General features: G+C 36.0%; 1 protein-coding gene across 1 annotated transcript in view; it reads right to left on the bottom strand.

Annotated features, from left to right (window-relative positions):
* Positions 1-18,912, bottom strand: part of XPO1 (exportin 1) — a 48,246-nt gene extending 29,334 nt beyond the window's left edge. The window contains 4 exon segments of the mRNA XM_047744649.1: positions 7,087-7,159; positions 10,592-10,693; positions 16,303-16,434; positions 18,894-18,912. Coding sequence (XP_047600605.1) covers positions 7,087-7,159; positions 10,592-10,693; positions 16,303-16,428 — 301 coding nt within the window. The 5' untranslated portion in view covers positions 16,429-16,434; positions 18,894-18,912.
* Between the last annotated feature and the right edge of the window lie 322 nt (positions 18,913-19,234).

Here is a 19,234-nt window from a genome sequence, read left to right as displayed (position 1 = left end):
AAGACAGAGAATCAACATCACAGACAGTCCTGGTATACCATTAATCATTTAGTAACCAGCAACCGTTAGTCCCTATTTGGAAATTATTCTGTATCACGTAATTAAAATTTCCCCTTCAGCATAGATCAATGGAACAGAAGAGAGATCCCAGAAATAAACCTATGCTTATTTGGTCAATTTATGTATGACAAAAGAGGAAAAGAATATATAATAGGAGGGGCGCCTGGATGGTTCAGTGGGTTAGAGCCTCTGCCTTCAGCTCAGGTCATGATCCCAGGGTCCTGGGATCTGCTCTCTGCTCAGCAGGGAGCCTGCTTCCCCCCCCACCCCACCACCATCCCCACTCTCTCTGCCTGCCTCTCTGCCTGCTTGTGATCTCTGTCTGTCAAATAAATAAATAAAATCTTAAAAAGAATATACAATGGGAAAATACACAATCTCTTCAATAAATGATGCTGGGAACACTGGACAGCTACATGCAGAATGAAGTTGGACCACTTTCTTACATCAGACAAACTCAAAATAAACTGAAAACCTAAGTGTGAGACTTGAATCTGTAAAACTTCTAGAAGAAAACATAGGTAATCTCCCAGACCTTGGCATTAGCAACATTTTCTAGATATGTCTTCTCAGGCAAAAGAAACAAAAGCAAAAATAAACTACTGGGACTACACCAAAACAAAAGGCTTCTGCATAGCAAAGAAAAACATAAAAAAAACAAGGCAACCTACTGAATGGGAAAAGACATTTGCAAACAATACATCCAGTAAGGGTTTAATATAAAAAATGCATGAAAAACTTACACAACTCAACATCACCCCCCCAAATCTGATAAAAAATGGGCAGGGGACTTTAGATATTTTCCAAAGAAGACATACAGATGGCCAATAGACACATGAAAAGATACTCAACAGGGGGCACCTGGGTGGCTCAGCTGGTTAAAGTGTCTGCCTTCAGCTCAAGTCATGATCCCAGGGTCCTGGAATTGAGCTCCACATCCACCCCACATCCACACCAGGCTCCTTGTGGGGAGCTGCTTCTCCCACGCCTGCCATTCCCCCTTGTTGTGCTTACTTACTGTCTGTCAAATAAATAAATAAAATCTAAAAAAAAAAAAAAAAAAGAAAGAAAGAAATCTATTAAAAAAAAAACAAAAACAGGGGCGCCTGGGTGGCTCAGTGGGTTAAGCCGCTGCCTTCGGCTCAGGTCATGATCCCAGGTCCTGGGTTCGAGCCCCACATCGGGCTTTCTGCTCAGCAGGGAGCCTGCTTCCTCCCCTCTCTCTGCCTGCCTCTCTGCTTACTTGTGATTTCTCTGTCAAATAAATAAATAAAATCTTTAAAAAAAAAAAAACAAAAAAACCAAAAACATACTCAACATCAGGAAATCATCAGGGAAATGCAGACCAAAACCACAATGAGAGATCATCTTACATCTGTCAGAATGGCTAGAATCAAAAAGACAAGAAATAACAAGTGTTGGTGAGGATATGGGAAAAAAGGAACCCTAGTGCATTGTTGGTAGGAACGCAAACTGGTGCAGCCACTGTAGAAAACAGTATGGAAGTTCCTCAAAAAATTACAAATACAACTACAATATGATTCAATTAGTTCACCACTGGGTATTTACCCAAATAAAATGAAAACACGAATTCATGCACCCCTATGTTTATTTACTTACTTTTTAAAAAAAAGACTATTTACTTGACAGAGAGAGAGAGAGAGAGGGACAGTGAGAGAAGAAACAGAAGCAGTCAGAGTGGGAGAAGAGGCAGGCTTCCTGCTGAGCAGGGAGCCCAATGCAGGGCTGGATCCCAGGACCCTGGAATCATGATCTAAGCCAAAGGCAGACGGCTAATGACTGAGACACCCAGGTACGCCACCCCTATGTTTATTGCAGTATTGTTTACAATAGCCAAGATATGGAAGCAACCTAAGCATCACCATCAACGGATAAACCGGTAAAGAAGATGTGGGGGAATGCGTGCGCCCATACACACACTGGCATAGTACCCAGCCACAAAAAGAAAGAGCTCTTGAAGTGAATAAAGTTAGGCAGAAAAAGACAAAATACCACTTCTATGTGGAATCTAAAAAACAAAAACAAAGGCGAAACAGACCCATAAATACAGAGAAAACTAGTTGTTACTACTAGAGGGGAGAGGTTTACGGGGATGGTCAAAAGGGGTGAAGGGGACTAGAATGTACAGGATTCCAGTACAGAATGAGTAAATCACAGAGACAAAAAGTACAGCACAGGAAACACAGCCAATGATATTATAATAGCACTGTATGGTAACAAATGGTAGCTGAGCATGGCGTTATGTTGTACACCTGAAACTAATAAAACAGTGTGTCAACTATACTTTTTCAACTATACTTAAATTTTTTTTTTAGTTAAAATAAAACTTCTCTATTTTTCTTCAGTGAAAAATTGAGTCTCTGACCTAATAACTCACTATGCAAATGTTCACTTCAAAACTTTGAAGATATTATATATACACAAATAATTTACATATATGTATGAGCAAAAATATTGGGAACTCAGTAGGCCCTTGAGGTAGAGGGATGAAGTAGACTGGGGGAAACACTAACAAAAATAATTTGTTCACTGCATAATTATATACCAAGCATAAGAATGCGATCAACAGGGCTGCCTGGGTAGCTCAGTCAGTTAAGTGACTGCCTTAGGCTTAGGTCACTCCTGGATCAGCTCCTGGGATGGAACACTGCTTTGGGCTCCCTGCTCAGCTTGAACCTGCTTTTCCCTCTCCCTCTGCCCTTCCCACCTTCCCCCATCCTATACATGCTTGCTCTTTCTCAACTAAACAAATGAAAAAATTGAATAAAATCTTAATTAAAAAAAAAAAAAAAAAGAAATTATCATTCTTGGATCCCTAACATCATTAAACTTATATTTAGGGAATAGGGGAAAGGGGAGGAGGGGACACCAAATGGAAATATTTTTCTGGACTAAAGCAACTATAAAGCAAAATAATAAAAGCAAAATAATGAAAGCAAAATAATAAAAACCAGAGAAATTCACTACATTTTGTATTAAGTCTGAACTGTCAAAATGTTCTATTATGAAACTGTATCTCCTGTTTTAAAAATTAAAATCTTCTAATTTCATGTTTTTGAAACTTTTACTTGGCTAATTATTATCTGTTGTGTATTTTCTTTTTGAAATTTTATTCATTTGTGACCCTCTGAAACAGGATATACACCAAGGAAATATACCAAGAGACATCTAACATCATCTAGAATTGTCAGGGATTTTCCTGGCAAAGTGCTTTAGACAAAAGGGTTAAACTGAAAATTCCATTATCCTTAAAAAGAAAGAAAATTAACATATTTATGGACAAAAACCTGAAAGCAGATAAAAAAATTCAAGTTATTTTGCCTTGTTTTCTGTGCAGTCAAACCTATTCTTCCTTTAAAACACATCTAAGCACTGCCATCTGCATGAAGAAACTTGTTTAAAGGGCGCAACCCTTGCTATGGTGAGTGCTGCGAACTGTGTAAACCTGGCAATTTACAGACCTGTACCCCTGGGGCTAATAATACATTGTATGTTAATAAGAAAATAAATAAATAAATAAATAAAGGGCGCTACCTGATGATGATCATTCCCCTCTTTTAGCAAGAGTGGCACTCATTGTATTTACATAGTTTAACTTTTTCTCTACATTCATGTGTATCTTCCCACCTTAATACCTTCTAGTGCTTTGTACAAAGCAGATACATAATGTATGTACCAGATAAATAAATATATATGCTAAGCTGGACAAGGAATACCTAACAAGTGGAGACAACAGTTTCAGAAGATTTATAAAAGTTACAGACAAAAACATACATACACATACATACATGTGGGTTATACAAATTTATTCCTAATACTTAACTTACTTAAAGATGATGGAAAAGTAACATTCAAAAATCTAAGTTTATTTTGTGAGACACAAAATCTTAAGACAGGAAAAGCCTCTCAGGATTGATAACGTTGAAAATAATTATAGAATAATAAATTAATAAAGCACGGAATTTATTTTCTGATGTTTTACCTTAAAAACAAATCACTAAATTCATCGTGCATTGCTACTGTTGTCTATCTAGAGTTCACAAACATTCTCTGTGAGATTTACATGTTCTTTTTAAAAAAAGATTTTATTTATTTGGGGGGGGGGGGTAAAGCAAAAGAGCGTGCATGCAGGGTGGGGGGCAGTGGGAGAGGGACAAGCAGACTTCACACTGAGTGTGAAGTCCAATGCTGCGCTCTGTCCCATGACCCCAAGATCAAGACCTAAGCTAAAATCAAGAGTCAGACACTTAACCGACTGAGCCACCCAGGTGCCCCTTACACGTTCCCCTAATAAGCATGTGAAAGATTCTAAAGGTTTTATCACACTTTTTCCTCCAAATAATGGCAACCATTATGTGAGCAGTAGAATTAACTTCAGGTACTTATTACTAGTCTTGAAGAGAAAAACCCAGGGAAAGGTGATTCTGATACATCTTCTTTACAGATACAGTTGATCTTTGAGTAACATGAGCTTGAAAAGGACGGGTCCACTCATATGTGCGTTAAAAAATATATATACACAGTACAGTACTGCAAATGTATATTCTCTTCGATCTTCTTAGTAACATTCTTTTACCTAGAAATGTTACATAAGAATACAGTATGTAATATATAATATACACAAAATAGGTGTTCCTCAACTTTGTTACTGGTGAGGCATGCAGTCAACAGTAGGCTACTAGTAGTTATGTTCTGGGGAGTCAAAAGTTATACATGGATTTTCAACTGCATGAGGGGGTGGTGGTGGTGATATTACCCTAACCCCTACGCTGTTCAGGGGCCAACTGTACTGTTTGCAGAGAAACAAAGAAGTGTCTCACCAACACAGAATGGAACACATGAATAAAACAGACCTCTCTTTTAAGTCAGGCAGAATAATCAGCACTCTTCTCTCCAGTTTTTTTCAAACATGGTAGATTTTTTCAAAGTAAACAGTCTTATGGACCCTTGAGTATGTGTACGTTTGATACGGGAGCTACTGTGACTTCAGGATAAAAACCCAAACATACTACTCCCATTCACATAGAAAACTAAAAATGCCAAATCCTCAGGGAGACTTAAATTTTTTCAGTAACAAATAGAACTGTGATTTTGATAAACCAGTATCATTTCTAATTGTTTAATTTTAAAGCTGGAAGAAAATGTTGAAGGATCATCTAGTACAATCCTTATGGGGTAACAGGCAAGGGTATAGTGTACAGAAACAGAAGAGGAGCTTAATCAATAGCAGCCGAGGAACAAGAACCACACCTAGGTTCCCTCTTAGAGAGCAGTGATGAAGTATGGAGATCTATTGGGGCCACACAGCCGAACTGTACTCATTAACTTCCGAGGTCACACATCATCATCCACCTAAAATGGTTTCAACCCCAAGTAACACATTTCAATAGGAACCTTTTATGGAGGCACTATTCCCCACCCCACCCCCCGACCCCCATCCCCTTACTGTCATTCTTACCCTGTGGTTTATGGTACAGTAAGGATAGTGCCATTAAAAACTGTCTTATTCACCTCTGAACATGCTAAAAAGACACCAGCTTTCTAGAGAAAAGACTAGATGCGTAAATCCAGGTCACTCTCCCACCATAAAAATGACATGAGTATTTCAAGTGAAATAGCTTATTCACAATCAATTTTAGTATATGTGCTGCCGAAGCGAGCACAATCAACAAAGAATAAAGACATAATAGAAAAAAAAATGCCACCAGTAGTAGCATACTCCCCATTATAACGTCCAGGCTTATATTTATGTATTTTTCAGAGATTAAACAAGTTAGTGATATAATGCAGGTCACAGAGGCAGTTACAGGAAAACTGGAAGTAATTATATCAATATACTCCAAGAGACTAAGCTTGCTCCAAGTTTCTTAAACTAGGACTACCTTTACTGAGACAGTGTAAGGGCAAAAGTTAAATATCAATTAACAGGCATCATCACATCTTCATTTTCTTTTCTCTTCTTTCCCTAATTTAGAAGCTAATTTCTTCTAAAGCAGGCCCAGAATTCCCAAAGGTAAAGCTTTGTGATTTTTTTTTTAAAGATTTTATTTATTTATTTGACAGACAGAGATCACAAGTAGGCAGAGAGGCAGACAGAGAGAGAGGAGGAAGCAGGTTCCCCGCTGAGCAGAGAGACCGATGCGGGGCTTGATCCCATGACCCTGGGATCATGACCTGAGCCAAAGGCAGAGGCTTTAACCCACTGAGCCACCCAGGCGCCCAGCTTTGTGATTTTTTTTTTTTTAAAGATTTTATTTATTTATTTGACAGAGAGAAATCACAAGTAGGCAGAGAGGCAGGCAGAGAGAGAGGAGGAAGCAGGCTCCCTGCTGAGCAGAAAGCCGGATGTGGGGCTCAAACCCAGGACCTGGGATCATGACCCGAGCCGAAGGCAGCGGCTTAACCCATTGAGCCACCCAGGCGCCCCAAGCTTTGTGATTTTTAAAAAATTTTAAGTAGGCTCCATGCCCTATGCCAACACGAGGCTTGAATTCACAACCCTAAGATCAAGACCTGAGTGGAGATTAAGATTTGGACACTTAACTGAGCTACCCAGACACCCCAATCTTTGATTTTTAAAACTTTGTTTTTCCTTTGCTCTGTTAAGTTTATGTACTATTTAATGTGCTACAATACTTACTACTCATCAGTTACTGTTTGGCAAACTTAAAACCATGTATAAGAACACATACTCAAAATTCATTCACTTCATTAATGGTACTGATTAACCACAGGCTGATATGTATTTTTTTTCACCACAGCATTTACTGTGAACAGTTTAACCCCTCTGGTCTCCTCTCTCTCCCAAAGAGTAACCCTTTTCTTCCCCAGCCCCCAAATATAAATAGAACCTGCCTTGCCAATTGATGAAAGCAGTAATCTCCATCAGAACTATTAAACTACCGAAGATTTAACACCACAGCCACCCTGCCCAATATTCAACTATAATAAAAATGCCCAAAAAATTCCATTCTGAATTTACAATTCTTTGAAACATTTTCCTACCTTCACACTGGTTCCTTGGAAGAATCTTCCACCTTGTTTTTATCACATTTTCCAAAATTTGTAGTCCATAATACTGAAAATTGGAGAATAGAAACATGTGAATATATTGTTATAATACTGGCAACTTTCAGGATTCACAAATGGACAGACATTCACACATTTACATCTAAAGTTTCAAAAACATTATGCTACCAAGTTTAATTACATATATTAAACAAGGATCTATTCACCCATATACTGAATTTTCATGCATTTTCCTCATTTTATTGTTTACTACTCTATTTAATGTCCTGCTGTTTACACATGCTCACACCAGGAGGAAGAACCAAATAAAAGCCCTTTAAGCAGCCAAATGGGCTTATCTGTAGAAGGAAAAGTAGCAGCCAGATATGAATTCACAGCATAAATGACTGCTCACAGGCTCACGTACTTTAACACGACCAGGCTCCTAAGAATTTAGCAGCTTGGATGCTCTCAAGCTTCCTACCATCTTCTAGGAGTTGTAAGCTCTTGGCCAAGTATTAAAGTATTGTCACAGATACTTTCTACAGAAAGTGTTTATAAACATCTCTGGTGTGTTACTTAAGGAGCAGCAAGACAACCCACGGGTTTAATTTTAAATTTTAATCCCACCCTTACAGTTGCTATTTCTACTAATTTAAAGATAAACTTTTGTGCACAGTCAAAAATACACAAACGCATGTTGCAATCTGTTTTTACCTTTCAGGTATTCCTTCCTAAATATAAGTCTTAACTAAAAACATAAGAAAATAAATACAGATACCACTTTCAAGCCATTTTGTCCCTCCTGCTGATTACTCACTCTAAATAGTCAACAACATTCACAACAATTTATAATGCTATAGGAGTTACTACCCAAAATTATTACCATGACCAATTAGTGTGGATAGACAGGAGGAAGAAAAGGGACAAAACTGTTGTGGTATGTTTCAATTATCTGAAGTAGGGAAGAATGAGCTATAATACCTGAAAGGTAAATTCATTCATATATAGACACAGAACCTCAGATTGCAAGTTTTGGCTGAGAATAAGAGTTCATCTTTAAAATGGTTAGTCATCACACAATAAAATAGGAGCATTAGTATTTCAACCAAAGGGATCATGTGAATGCTCATTTTATCCAAAGCACAATATAGACTGTCCCAAACTACATTGTGCTCAAATAGTAAATGTTTTTGCTGTTTTCTTTCATTTTAACATTTCATACTTTTAAAGAAAAATTTGCCATTTCAACTAAAATCCTACATTTGCACAACATTCCTTAAAAAGACTTCCAAAATAAAAACAAGGCCAAAGCAAAATTCTGAAATTACAAATTTGATACCATCAAAGGGTTTCATAACCAGCAGTAAATACTGAAACTTTCTAACCTGCTCATTTACAATCCCTTTATAGGTCTAGGTCTCAGAAAAATATAAACAGGCAAAAAAGGTTTCTGATTCACTGAAATTTTAAATTAACTTTTGAAAACATACTACCCTAAAAACTTAATTTTATAGAGATGAAATAACACTGTCAAAGTTACTAAGTCAAAACAATGCACTTCTTACAATATATACTCTTGTTAATTCTTAACCAATTAAAAAATCTTTAAAAAAACTAAAAATCCACCATAAATACACCAGTAAGCAGCAGTAATCCCAATGATAATTTCACCCTATTTAACCCATGTTTTACAGCTTATGCTATTACCCTGCTTCCTTTATGTTTGATACTTTGTTACCTAAATTTACTTACTAACCTCTACTCCCTTCTCCCAACTGTAAAATGGTAGCATTAGCTTACTGAAGATAGAATTCGTATTTTTCTTTCTGCCAACCCGCTGAGGTAGTAAGCCCAATAAAAGCTTTTCACAATTTCACTCAAAGGAATACAAAGATCGCCATCATAATATTCTAAATCCCAATCTCACCTAAACATTAACACTCCACATATGAAGAGAACTCACATTTTTAAAAATTGAGTATTTTTGGCTAAAATAATCTTAACTGCTAGCCAAATCTAAGGGCCAATGATAAATGACTATTTTGGAAATATCCATACATAATCCAAGTATCACTCTAAAGAATTAATCACATTTCTGCTTTACATCTCAGGACTTGAGAAATCCACTGCTGAGTTATGAAGATGAGGGACAGATAACAGCAAAGACTAAATGAAAAAAATAAATGCATGAAATGATCCCTATGGTAGAAATTTCTACTGAGCCCTTAGAAATACTTATTTTATGCATTGAATTCCCCTTTCCCCCCCACCGCCCATGAAACAAAAACAATTGATGAACAGAATTCAGTTAAAGGGAATCAAAAGGGTAGACCTTGTGGAGGCCTGCCGTCAAAGCCTAGCTGTGTCAGTTGCACAGGAAGACACCCCTTTTCTTCCTATTACAAGCAATCAACATAATGGAACATTATGATTAATATCAGGTAGTGTTAACATCTTTAAAGAAAAAAAAAATGATTGCATAAAAGCCAAATGTCATAGTGCATAAATTTAGCACCAAATAATTTGTAATTTATGTAAATTGAAGAATTCTTTACCTGTTGCTTTCTTTCTGTTCCTCTAATCATCTCATTTTTCACAAGACAAATTTGAGTTTTTAAAAATACTGTTGATAAATCAACTTAAACATTAGTAATGTCTGTCAGTATAAAAAGCAAAATTTACCAGGCAAGCAAACAGGCAAACACTATTATGTTACTTAAGGTTAGCACTTTGAGGAAGTTCTGGACTGTATTTTTGCCCTAAAATTTACAAGATGTCAAAACTAATTAGTATTTTAAAACTGTTAATTAATACAGTCTGATTTCAGAAACAGATGTGAAAATGGCTATTTTCTGTTTTAACACAATGTATAACAAGTGGAAATCTTGTGTGTATTAAACAGAATGCCATGCATGGTATTTTATTACTTTAAGTCAGTTTAAAGAGAAGTGTGAATCATCAAGCCTAAAACAGTCAAAACACATTTTGATCAACCCTTCTGTTCAAACTAGGAAAAAAAGGACCCAAATTATAACATTTTTCAATTGCAAATAAAAACTGAGTGCTGTCCCATTAAAAGCATTGGTACCATGGAGCAGGGTTTTATGCTGCCCACACAACTTGGTGTTGGTGCCTAGCCTGTATTATTATATTGATTACTTGCCCAAAGTAATTCCTCTGATGTTATGTTTCATCTCTGAGTAACATTCAGAATTTATGCTACTTAGATCTGTATACATACTCTAAAAACAAAAACAAAAACAAAAAAGCAAGCAAAAAAGCCACCTTGCATACTAGTCCCAATTACAAAACTTCATTCATAATTCTTAGGACTATTTGCAAGAATTAATTCTATGTTTAAGACTAAATTTTGAAATAAGTTAACAATATTAAATAATTTGAGATAACAAATGCAATACTAAAAATGAGATACCTTCCTCAAAGTTTATGACTGGAAGAAAAGAAGAAATAATGGATTTTAAAACCACCACTTGCTTACTTTCGTGTTCATATTCTGTGAAAATTCCAAAATTGTGTCGACTCTTGTCCACGCATCAGGATGCTCCTTTAAATGTGTCAGTACTTCTTGAGCCATTCTTTGCTAAAATATTATATGAAAATAGTTTTAAGCTCACTTGTTCTTTTTAATCATTCATTAAAATGGTATTGAGCAAGGCACAAATCCTAATATGACAGTGATTCTACTAACTTTCTGAAACACTCAAAGAAATAATTAGTCCATACAGAAATAAAAATGTATCCATTACCACTCTTAAACTTCAATTTAAAACGGGAATATCTCTCTGAAACAGAGTAGTTTTTTTTTTGCAATCTACTTTATTTAGCATTCTCAAAATGGAACTTAAAACCCAACCAATACTAACAAAAATTTCTCTATTGTGAAGTTCTTAGCACTTAACAATGAAGTGAAAGCAACATAAAAAAATTCATTTATACTTAAATAAATTATGTAATGGTACTCCCTGCTTTACAAGTTACCAAGATGTCTCCAACAAACCTCACCTATAAATATGTATTTCATGAAGAAAAAAAATAACACATACATACACTTTTTTTCTTGGGAAAACTGGTAAAAACTGAGTCTAAGTAAGGCCACAAACCCCAAATACATGTAGATATATATAAAACATGAAGACCCTGAAACTCTTTAAAGTCTCTTAAATTTATTATAAATATACCTTTTATCCATTCTCTGCAAGTCTTCTGAATTTCGTATCAAATCCTATCTTATTTTGAAATTTCTGTTTTCTGGGGCACCTGGTTGGCTCAGTGGGTTAAGCCTCTGCCTTCTGATCAGGTCATGATCTTAGTGCCCTGGGATCCAGCCCTGCATCAGGCTCTCTGCTCCTCAGTAGGGGGACTGCTTCCCTACCCCTTACCTGCCTATTTGTGATCTTTGTCAAAATAAATAAAAATCTTAAAAAAAAAAGAAAACTTCTGTTTTCTTAATATTTAAGAGCTCATGTATTTGAGAGTGAGCAAGCATGAGTGTGTAGAGAGGGAAAGCGAGAGGCAGATGGGCAGAGGGAGAAAATCTCAAGCAGACTCTGCACTGAGCACAGAGCTGACAGGAGTGGGTTTGATCCCCAGGCCCCTGAGATCATGACCTGAGCTGAAACCAAGAGTCAAACATTTAACCTACTGGGCCACCCAGGCACCCGTTTTCATCTTTAAAATGCAAAACGAGGAATAATAAAAACCTATATAGCCAACATCTACAATGAACAAATGTTAACACTTTGCTTTACTTGTACTTTTCTTTCAAACATAAAAGATCTAAAACTTATGGAAATCACCTTTATACCTTTTCTCCAGTGCCATTTCCTTCCTTTGTTCCTTCTTTAGAGAATGACTTTCATGAATTTGGGGTCTTTTCCTGTCCATATTTTCTCAGCACATGCATAAATTTCATGGATGATACAGTTCTGTGGTCACTAAATTTTATATAAATAGTATACTATAAAAACTCTACGATCTGCTCTTTTCATTTGACACTTTCCCTTAGCTTTATTGTAAGGTGTAATAGACAACTGAATTTTAGAGATCTAGCCATACTGACGCTATGTATCTAGCCTCTTCATTTTAACCATTATAGCTTAATGATATGAACACATTTTACCAAAGGCTGTTAATTCTATTGATTTTTTTGAAGAACAGCTTAATCTTTTCACCTTTAAAGGCAGTTTTGTAGCTTAACTGGATCCTCCCTAATTACTTTCCACCTAGTTCTATCACATGTAAGTAGAAAGTTTGACAATTTTCAAGTGTATCAATTATCTTTGTTAGACTGATTCAACTTGATCAAGGCTTTAATTCTACAGGTTATAAAGCAAGCATCAAAGAGGGGGAAAAGATACATTCATTCTAATTTGAACCATCTCTGACAGACACCTCAAAATCTTTAGCTCAGGTTTTAATACAATTTACAAAGAAAAAAGTTCCTTATTTTGGCTTTGATGTTAAGAATTATTTTCCTTAGGTAGCAGATATAGTGGTTTCCCCACCAACCAACTAGCAATATACACTGCTTATTGTTTAGAAGAAAACTGAAAATACACACCCACCAAGTAATGGGTTTTTTTATTTGTTTTTAAAGATTTTATTATTTATCTGACAGAGAGATAGCACAGGTAGGCAGAGCAGAAGGGAGGGAGAAGCAGGCTCTTCACTGAGTAGGGAGCCCAACGGCGGGCTAGATCCCATGACCTGAGCTGAAGGCAGGCACTTCACTGACTAAGCCACCCAGACATCGCTAAGTAGTGCTTTTGCACCTTGACACCACCACCAGAATCACCATAGAACTTGGAAGAAAAAAACAGCTGACTGGATTCCAACCTACAAGTACAGGGTTAGAGCTAGAGTGTAAGCTCTTAAAATACATATATTTTTATTAGATTTTGTTAAGGAACTAACAGTTTTAAGGAGTTGTAATTATGCTATATAATGACAAAAAGCAGAAATAATAATGATCTGAGTTATCTAGGGCCAAAGCACACTTGATCAATGTTGTGGGTTTTTTTTAAACTTTTATTTTTTTAAAAAGATTTTATTTATTTATTTGACAGAGAGAGACCACAAGCAGGTAGAGAGGCAGGCAGAGAGAGGAGGAAGCAGACTCCCCGCTGAGCAGAGAGCCCAAGGTGGGGCTCCATCCCAGGACCCTGAGATCAGGACATGAGCCGAAGGCAGAGGCTCTAACCCACTGAGCCACCCAGGAGTCCCATTGATCAATGTTTTGATTCTCTCCCAAAGAATATCTAACTAGATCTATTCGTTTCTCACTTGCTATACTTGCATATAAAATGGTGACAAATACCAAGAACATGAGGTATATCAAAGATCCATGCCTAGTAAAAGTTACTTGGTCACGATCCTCTATTAGAGGTTTTGAAATGATGCCAATTGTACACAGAAGTGAATACTCACCTCACTATTATCATTAACACTGCATAAATCATGTAATTTCCTTTTAGGTGTCCTTTTACTCTATGAAGTCACTTCTAGAATTTGTATCTTAGTCTCTATTTTGTCCTAGCCCCACAATCCTTACACAATATTCTTTTATTAACTTAGAACTCCAGGAGGGGTTAAAAAAATACACAAAAGGAAACTAAAGAAGGAGAAAATTTGGTATCTCCCTGTGTTACTTACTGAATGGTGAAAGTATTTTAGTTGCTAAGCAATAGATTAAGAGTTCAAGTCACTTAACACAGCACTGGAGAAAACACCCAACTCTTCAATGTATTTTTCCCCCGCTGGCTGCCTAACTTGGGTAAAAATAGAAAAATACTTAGAAGAGAAGACAGTTCTAATGTTACAGTGTTAAATATCCTTCTATACTGCCCATTTGGACATAAGCTCCAGATATAGATTAAAAGGTACCACTCTAACAATCTCTTCCCCTCCAAAATTAATATAATCCTTAAAAAAAATTAGCTTCCTCTGAGTTTTAATGTTTAATTAGCATAATTTCTATAGCTGCCATTTATAGCACATACTCTATGAAATTGAAAAAAAATTAAGAAACCATACTGTATTTTAAAACAATGAGTTTGCACCATATGCTTAATCTTCTTCGTTATACTTTCTAAGGTACCCTTTAAACAGTATGAGTTTACCATATGAGGTACCATAACAGGTGCTTTTACAAAACCTACTATCTTCTAGTCTCTTGTAAGGTAAGTAAGTTTGTAGCTGACACTCTAGAGCAGTAACTAGAAAACTTAACTGGACAACCAAGATATCCATCACTAAAAACATGTTTTCCATGACAGCTTTTTTCTTTTTACTCATAATAAACCCCCAAAGAGGTGGCATATGAAAAATCCACTAGAACTAGAAGTGTAGTTTAGAAAAAAACCTTTAGAAAAAAGGTTTTTTGCTGACTTTAAGCTCTAAGCCTCCACTTCCTTATCTATAACAATGAAAAATGTCAGTTTGCAATTATCTTTATGTAACTGATCTGTCCTATAAGTAGACATAACTCTTACTTTTGGTAAAGCTTATTTTGCCTTGATAAATAGAAAACTCTTTCCTAAGTCTACATTTTATTTAATCAAATTTAAAACAAATCATTAAATCTCAATAATGTGAAACATTACTAAAAGCAGTAGCAGCACCACCACCAATATATATATATACTTTTAAAGTCTTTTTTTTTTTTTTTTTAAAGTAATCTCTATACCCAGCTGAACTTCCAACTGAACCAGCCAGGTACCCTACCACCAATATATTCCTCATGATAAAAATTACTGTTACTTCTTAGTTATAAGCCTAGAAGAACACTGGTCTCTGTTTATCCTCATACTTTTAGATGTTGTTAGTTATGTTAAAAAGAACAAAGATTTAAACAGCAGTAGCAGTTAAGTGATGTGACAAAATTAAATGCTCATCTTTCTAATGGCTACAAGACTTGAGCTTCTAATATATTCACAGCTGAGCTCAACCTTACTTGTATACTTTCCTCCAAAAGCAGCTGCTTTCTACACATGCGTGTTAGAATAATATGAAGCTTAAAGCTCCAAGTTGAATTTGGAGCACAAAGAAACTACTACATTGTATGTGTAATACATATGGATAGAGTACCTTTTCAGGAAGGCTTTTGGAGACAATAATGTGGACCAAAAGCCCCGAGGAGTTCTAAAACCGGACCAGGCTTACAAAATCTGAAGAAAAATTTTTTACCATTCATACAACTTTCATGGCCCCCCTTTCACTTTATATACACACTTTCTCTTTTATACACACACACACGAAAATAATGTTGGATTTCAGAAGAAATTGAAGTATTTATGCACATGCTAGTATTTATACATCATGCTTTTGGACCATCTATAAAAGATATAATTTCTACCTTTCAGGTTTCTAAACAGTACGATAGCACTCAGGTTTAAGTATGCAAATAAAAACTAGTATCTTGAAGATATAATTAACTTCCCACGTACTAACCGGACATCATCTACTAGGAATATAGTATTTTGGTAACAAAATTTTACTGGTTTTTGTCACATCACCTCAAGATGTTTAAATCCAACAGAAAATTTCACTCATTTAAAACCCTTCATGTGATTAACTCCACAGAGTGAAGAATCAAGATTGCCCAGTTTCTTGTAACATCAACAACTAAAAGATTTATGAATATTCCTGTCTTGTCTAACATTCAATTGGCTGTTTAAAAACTTTAATCTGATCAAAACATGGATTATGTGTAAAGTAACTGCCTACAGTAATTGACCACTTTTACAAGTCTTAAATTCAAATAACTTAAGATGCTCAGTATTGTTGGACTTTTAAAAGGAGTTTTATCAGTGAAGTGTTTCTGTAATTTAAATGTTTCAAAAATACAAGAATCTTTTAACTCCAAATATATTACATACACAGAAGATATACAGTCATTAGTATCTATAAAACATTTAATACATTAGGCTCGTATTAGGCTCTATCTTTCATTAAACTGGCTAAAGGTTTCTTAAAGACAGAACAGTAAGAATATATCCAAAACATCTCATTCTAACCATGTCAGAATATAATGCATATAATACAGTTTCTCCAGACTGCTTCTCACTGGTTAACATATAGTTCCAATTTAACATAAACTATGCAACTTTTTAAAAAGGCGATAATTTAAAATTTTATTATAAACCGAATAATACCGCAATAATGTTAAAAAGTTTTGCTTAACTACTTTACCTGGGCTCCTTCTCCATGGTATAAGCAATTCACCACATTGTCTAGAAGGTTGATGTCCAGTTTTTGGCTGAAATCGAGCAGCTGACGAGCTGCATGGTCTGCTAACATTGTCATAATTGCTGGCATAGATTACTGTAAATAAAAAAATTTAAGGCGCCTATGAAATTTTGGTATTACCAGTCAGAAACTTTCTACTCAAGTTATTTTACTTCAACCATTTTCTTACAAGTATTATAATGAATATTTTTAGAGACTACCTAAGTAACAGTAAAAGCAATTAAATGCTGAAGATACTTACTTAGCCACTCCATAACTGTTTTTGTTAAGGTCCATTCAACTTTTCTAGTGTCTGCTTTATTTTTTTCCTAGTGTCTATTTTAAATTACCAGAAAAATCTTACTGTTCTACTAATATTTAAATAAAATTACTCCTAACCTGTTTTAATGGAACCATTATTAGAAATTTATGGCCCTAAAAACTGAAACAGTTCAAAGTCTTTAAGATTTTTAGGTACAGATAAAGTTTAAGTGGATTTCCCTCTTCCTAAATAGGGTCTTCTATTTCAGTAGGAGCTCCCTTCCCTGTATATTACCCTAATTTTTAGGATATACTGAAAAAACAGGAAGATGCTAAGAGCTAAATGTGGTACCCAAGTTTTCTTACTGTATATACCAATAACTAGCAGAACTTAAAATTTCTATATTCAAACCATCTATTTGTTTCTTTCAACACTCAATGAATTTGGAGGTTAAAATTCCTTGAACAAACGTCTAGAAGAACACTTTACAGTAATAACTCAAACTTTTTTTTTTTTTAATTTCCAGGTATTCACTGGCAAGGTAAAAAAACTGTAAAAGCTTGCCAACTATTTTCCAAATAAAAACAAATTCTATGATAACAGAAAAACGAACTTCTTCACTTCATATAATGCACTGGCTAAAACCTACCAGCTCATATGCAATGCTATCCTTTTAAGAGGATTCTAATCCAAGATGCTGGCAAACATTCACATTTCTTTTGCCCAGCATTATAAAAATCTTTCTTTTGCTTTTTCTTCAAAGCCAGTGCCAATTGAGTCTGGCTGGCTAAATCAGTACTCCTTAACCTTTTTGGGTCAAGATGCCTTACAATCAGAAGAACACGACAGCTCCTACCAAATTTTAAAAATTCACAATTTTGTATAAAATTACAGAAAATCCAGGACCCCCTGAAAGCCATGCATGAAACCTCAGGTTAAGAACCACTGGTTGACTGCAGTTAGATCCAACAAAGTTGGCAGGTCATCTCCACCTCTCCCCCTCTTAAAAACCTTCCAGGATCAGGAAATGGGTGGGATTTGATTACATTATGTTTGATAGGAAAAACACTATTTCTTGGCTATTTGAGAGCAGTTTTAAAATGTTAACAACACTGGCAGCAGTTTCAATTTTAATGCAAATGCTTTACTTAATGATAATGCCAACTGCAAAAAAATTAAATATAAATGGTGAGTCAAAGTTAGAGATAACGTAGAAATCGAGAAATTAAGAGTTCCAAGAATTTTGATTCCTCTGAAATCTTTCAGCCCACTACTGACAGCAATACTAATGAGATCTCAAACATTTTATAGCAATTACTAATGTTTTTAATACAGAAATACCTGACATGCATCAACAAAAATCTGACCTACATATGAATATAAAAATGGAAATATATATATTCCACCAACCTGTATAATTTCTTGCATCTTATACCATAAAATTTTAAGGATCAGAACAGTCTTAAAAACTGAGGTTGAAAAACAATGGCCACAAAGTACCAAGATCTACAGATCAAAAGTTTTAAATTTTTTGTTAAAAACTGAACGAACTTTTCTCCTATGCACTCCTATCATAATAACCCAAACAAGAAAGAACAATTTGACTATAAAAAGTTTCATTTTCAAGTACACTGTCTTTACAAGAGTTCTTCGAGCTAAATTCTTGTGAAAAATCAGGTTTAAAATAAAATCTCGTGCTAAATACAGTAGTTTGCCATCCTCAGAACTAGCTGCTATCTTCGAAATGACCTACCTAATCTTGAACTGTACAGAAATGGCGGCTTTCTGGTCAATGCCAAGCACATTTAGTCCCCCAAATCAAACAGCTTCCAAAACATTCTTTCCACTAACAGCAGTGTCCCACACGCTTAAGATACACAATCAGGCAGATAGCAAACAGCCTTCGGCGGGAGAGCGTGAAACCACAATCGCTTTCTTTTCTCCTTGGGACACTCAATCCTAAAATCCACTCATTGGATAGCATATACAAGGGATTATCCAGCAATGTGACTCTACAAGTGACTACCAAAATACCTTCACTGCCACTTCAAACTGAATAAGCAGGCAGCTACACACTGCCAGCTCCCATGCAAACCATAACCGTTGCTTTATGATTACTAAGTAGTAGGTCAAAAAACAAGTCGCTACAAGGAGAGACTGCTACTTAGATGTGTGGGCAACTGCCTGCTTCATTCAGTAGAAACACACCTCACTAAGGCCCGCCCTCCCCTCGCTTCCCACCCGAACCGATTTGCAGCAGTTCTAACTATAGCATACCCGAGCACGCACTCACCCCGCCCATACTCGGAGGAGGCATTTAGACCAGGCGCCTGAAGTTCACCGCCCCATTCTCAATGCAGCATGGCCTCTGCGTGATCAGAGGAGGTCCCGGCTAGGCAAATCTTTAAACCTTCCTCTACTACACCACTTCTTCCCACCCATCCCAAACTCGGAGACATCGGAATGAAGGAGAATCAGGGCATCATCCACCGTACAATGCCAGCAGTAAACGATCTGGTCACTTAACACACTCAAACCTCCCCCCCGCAACAAACTACAGCACGAAATCCCACTTACAGAACCCTGAACCAGCAACTAACCTTTCCTATTTCTAAACCTAGCCTGCAAAAACAC

Source organism: Lutra lutra, chromosome 9, assembly GCF_902655055.1.
Source record: "Lutra lutra chromosome 9, mLutLut1.2, whole genome shotgun sequence".
NCBI lineage: Eukaryota > Metazoa > Chordata > Mammalia > Carnivora > Mustelidae > Lutra > Lutra lutra.
This window is presented reverse-complemented; position numbering and strand designations above follow the sequence as displayed.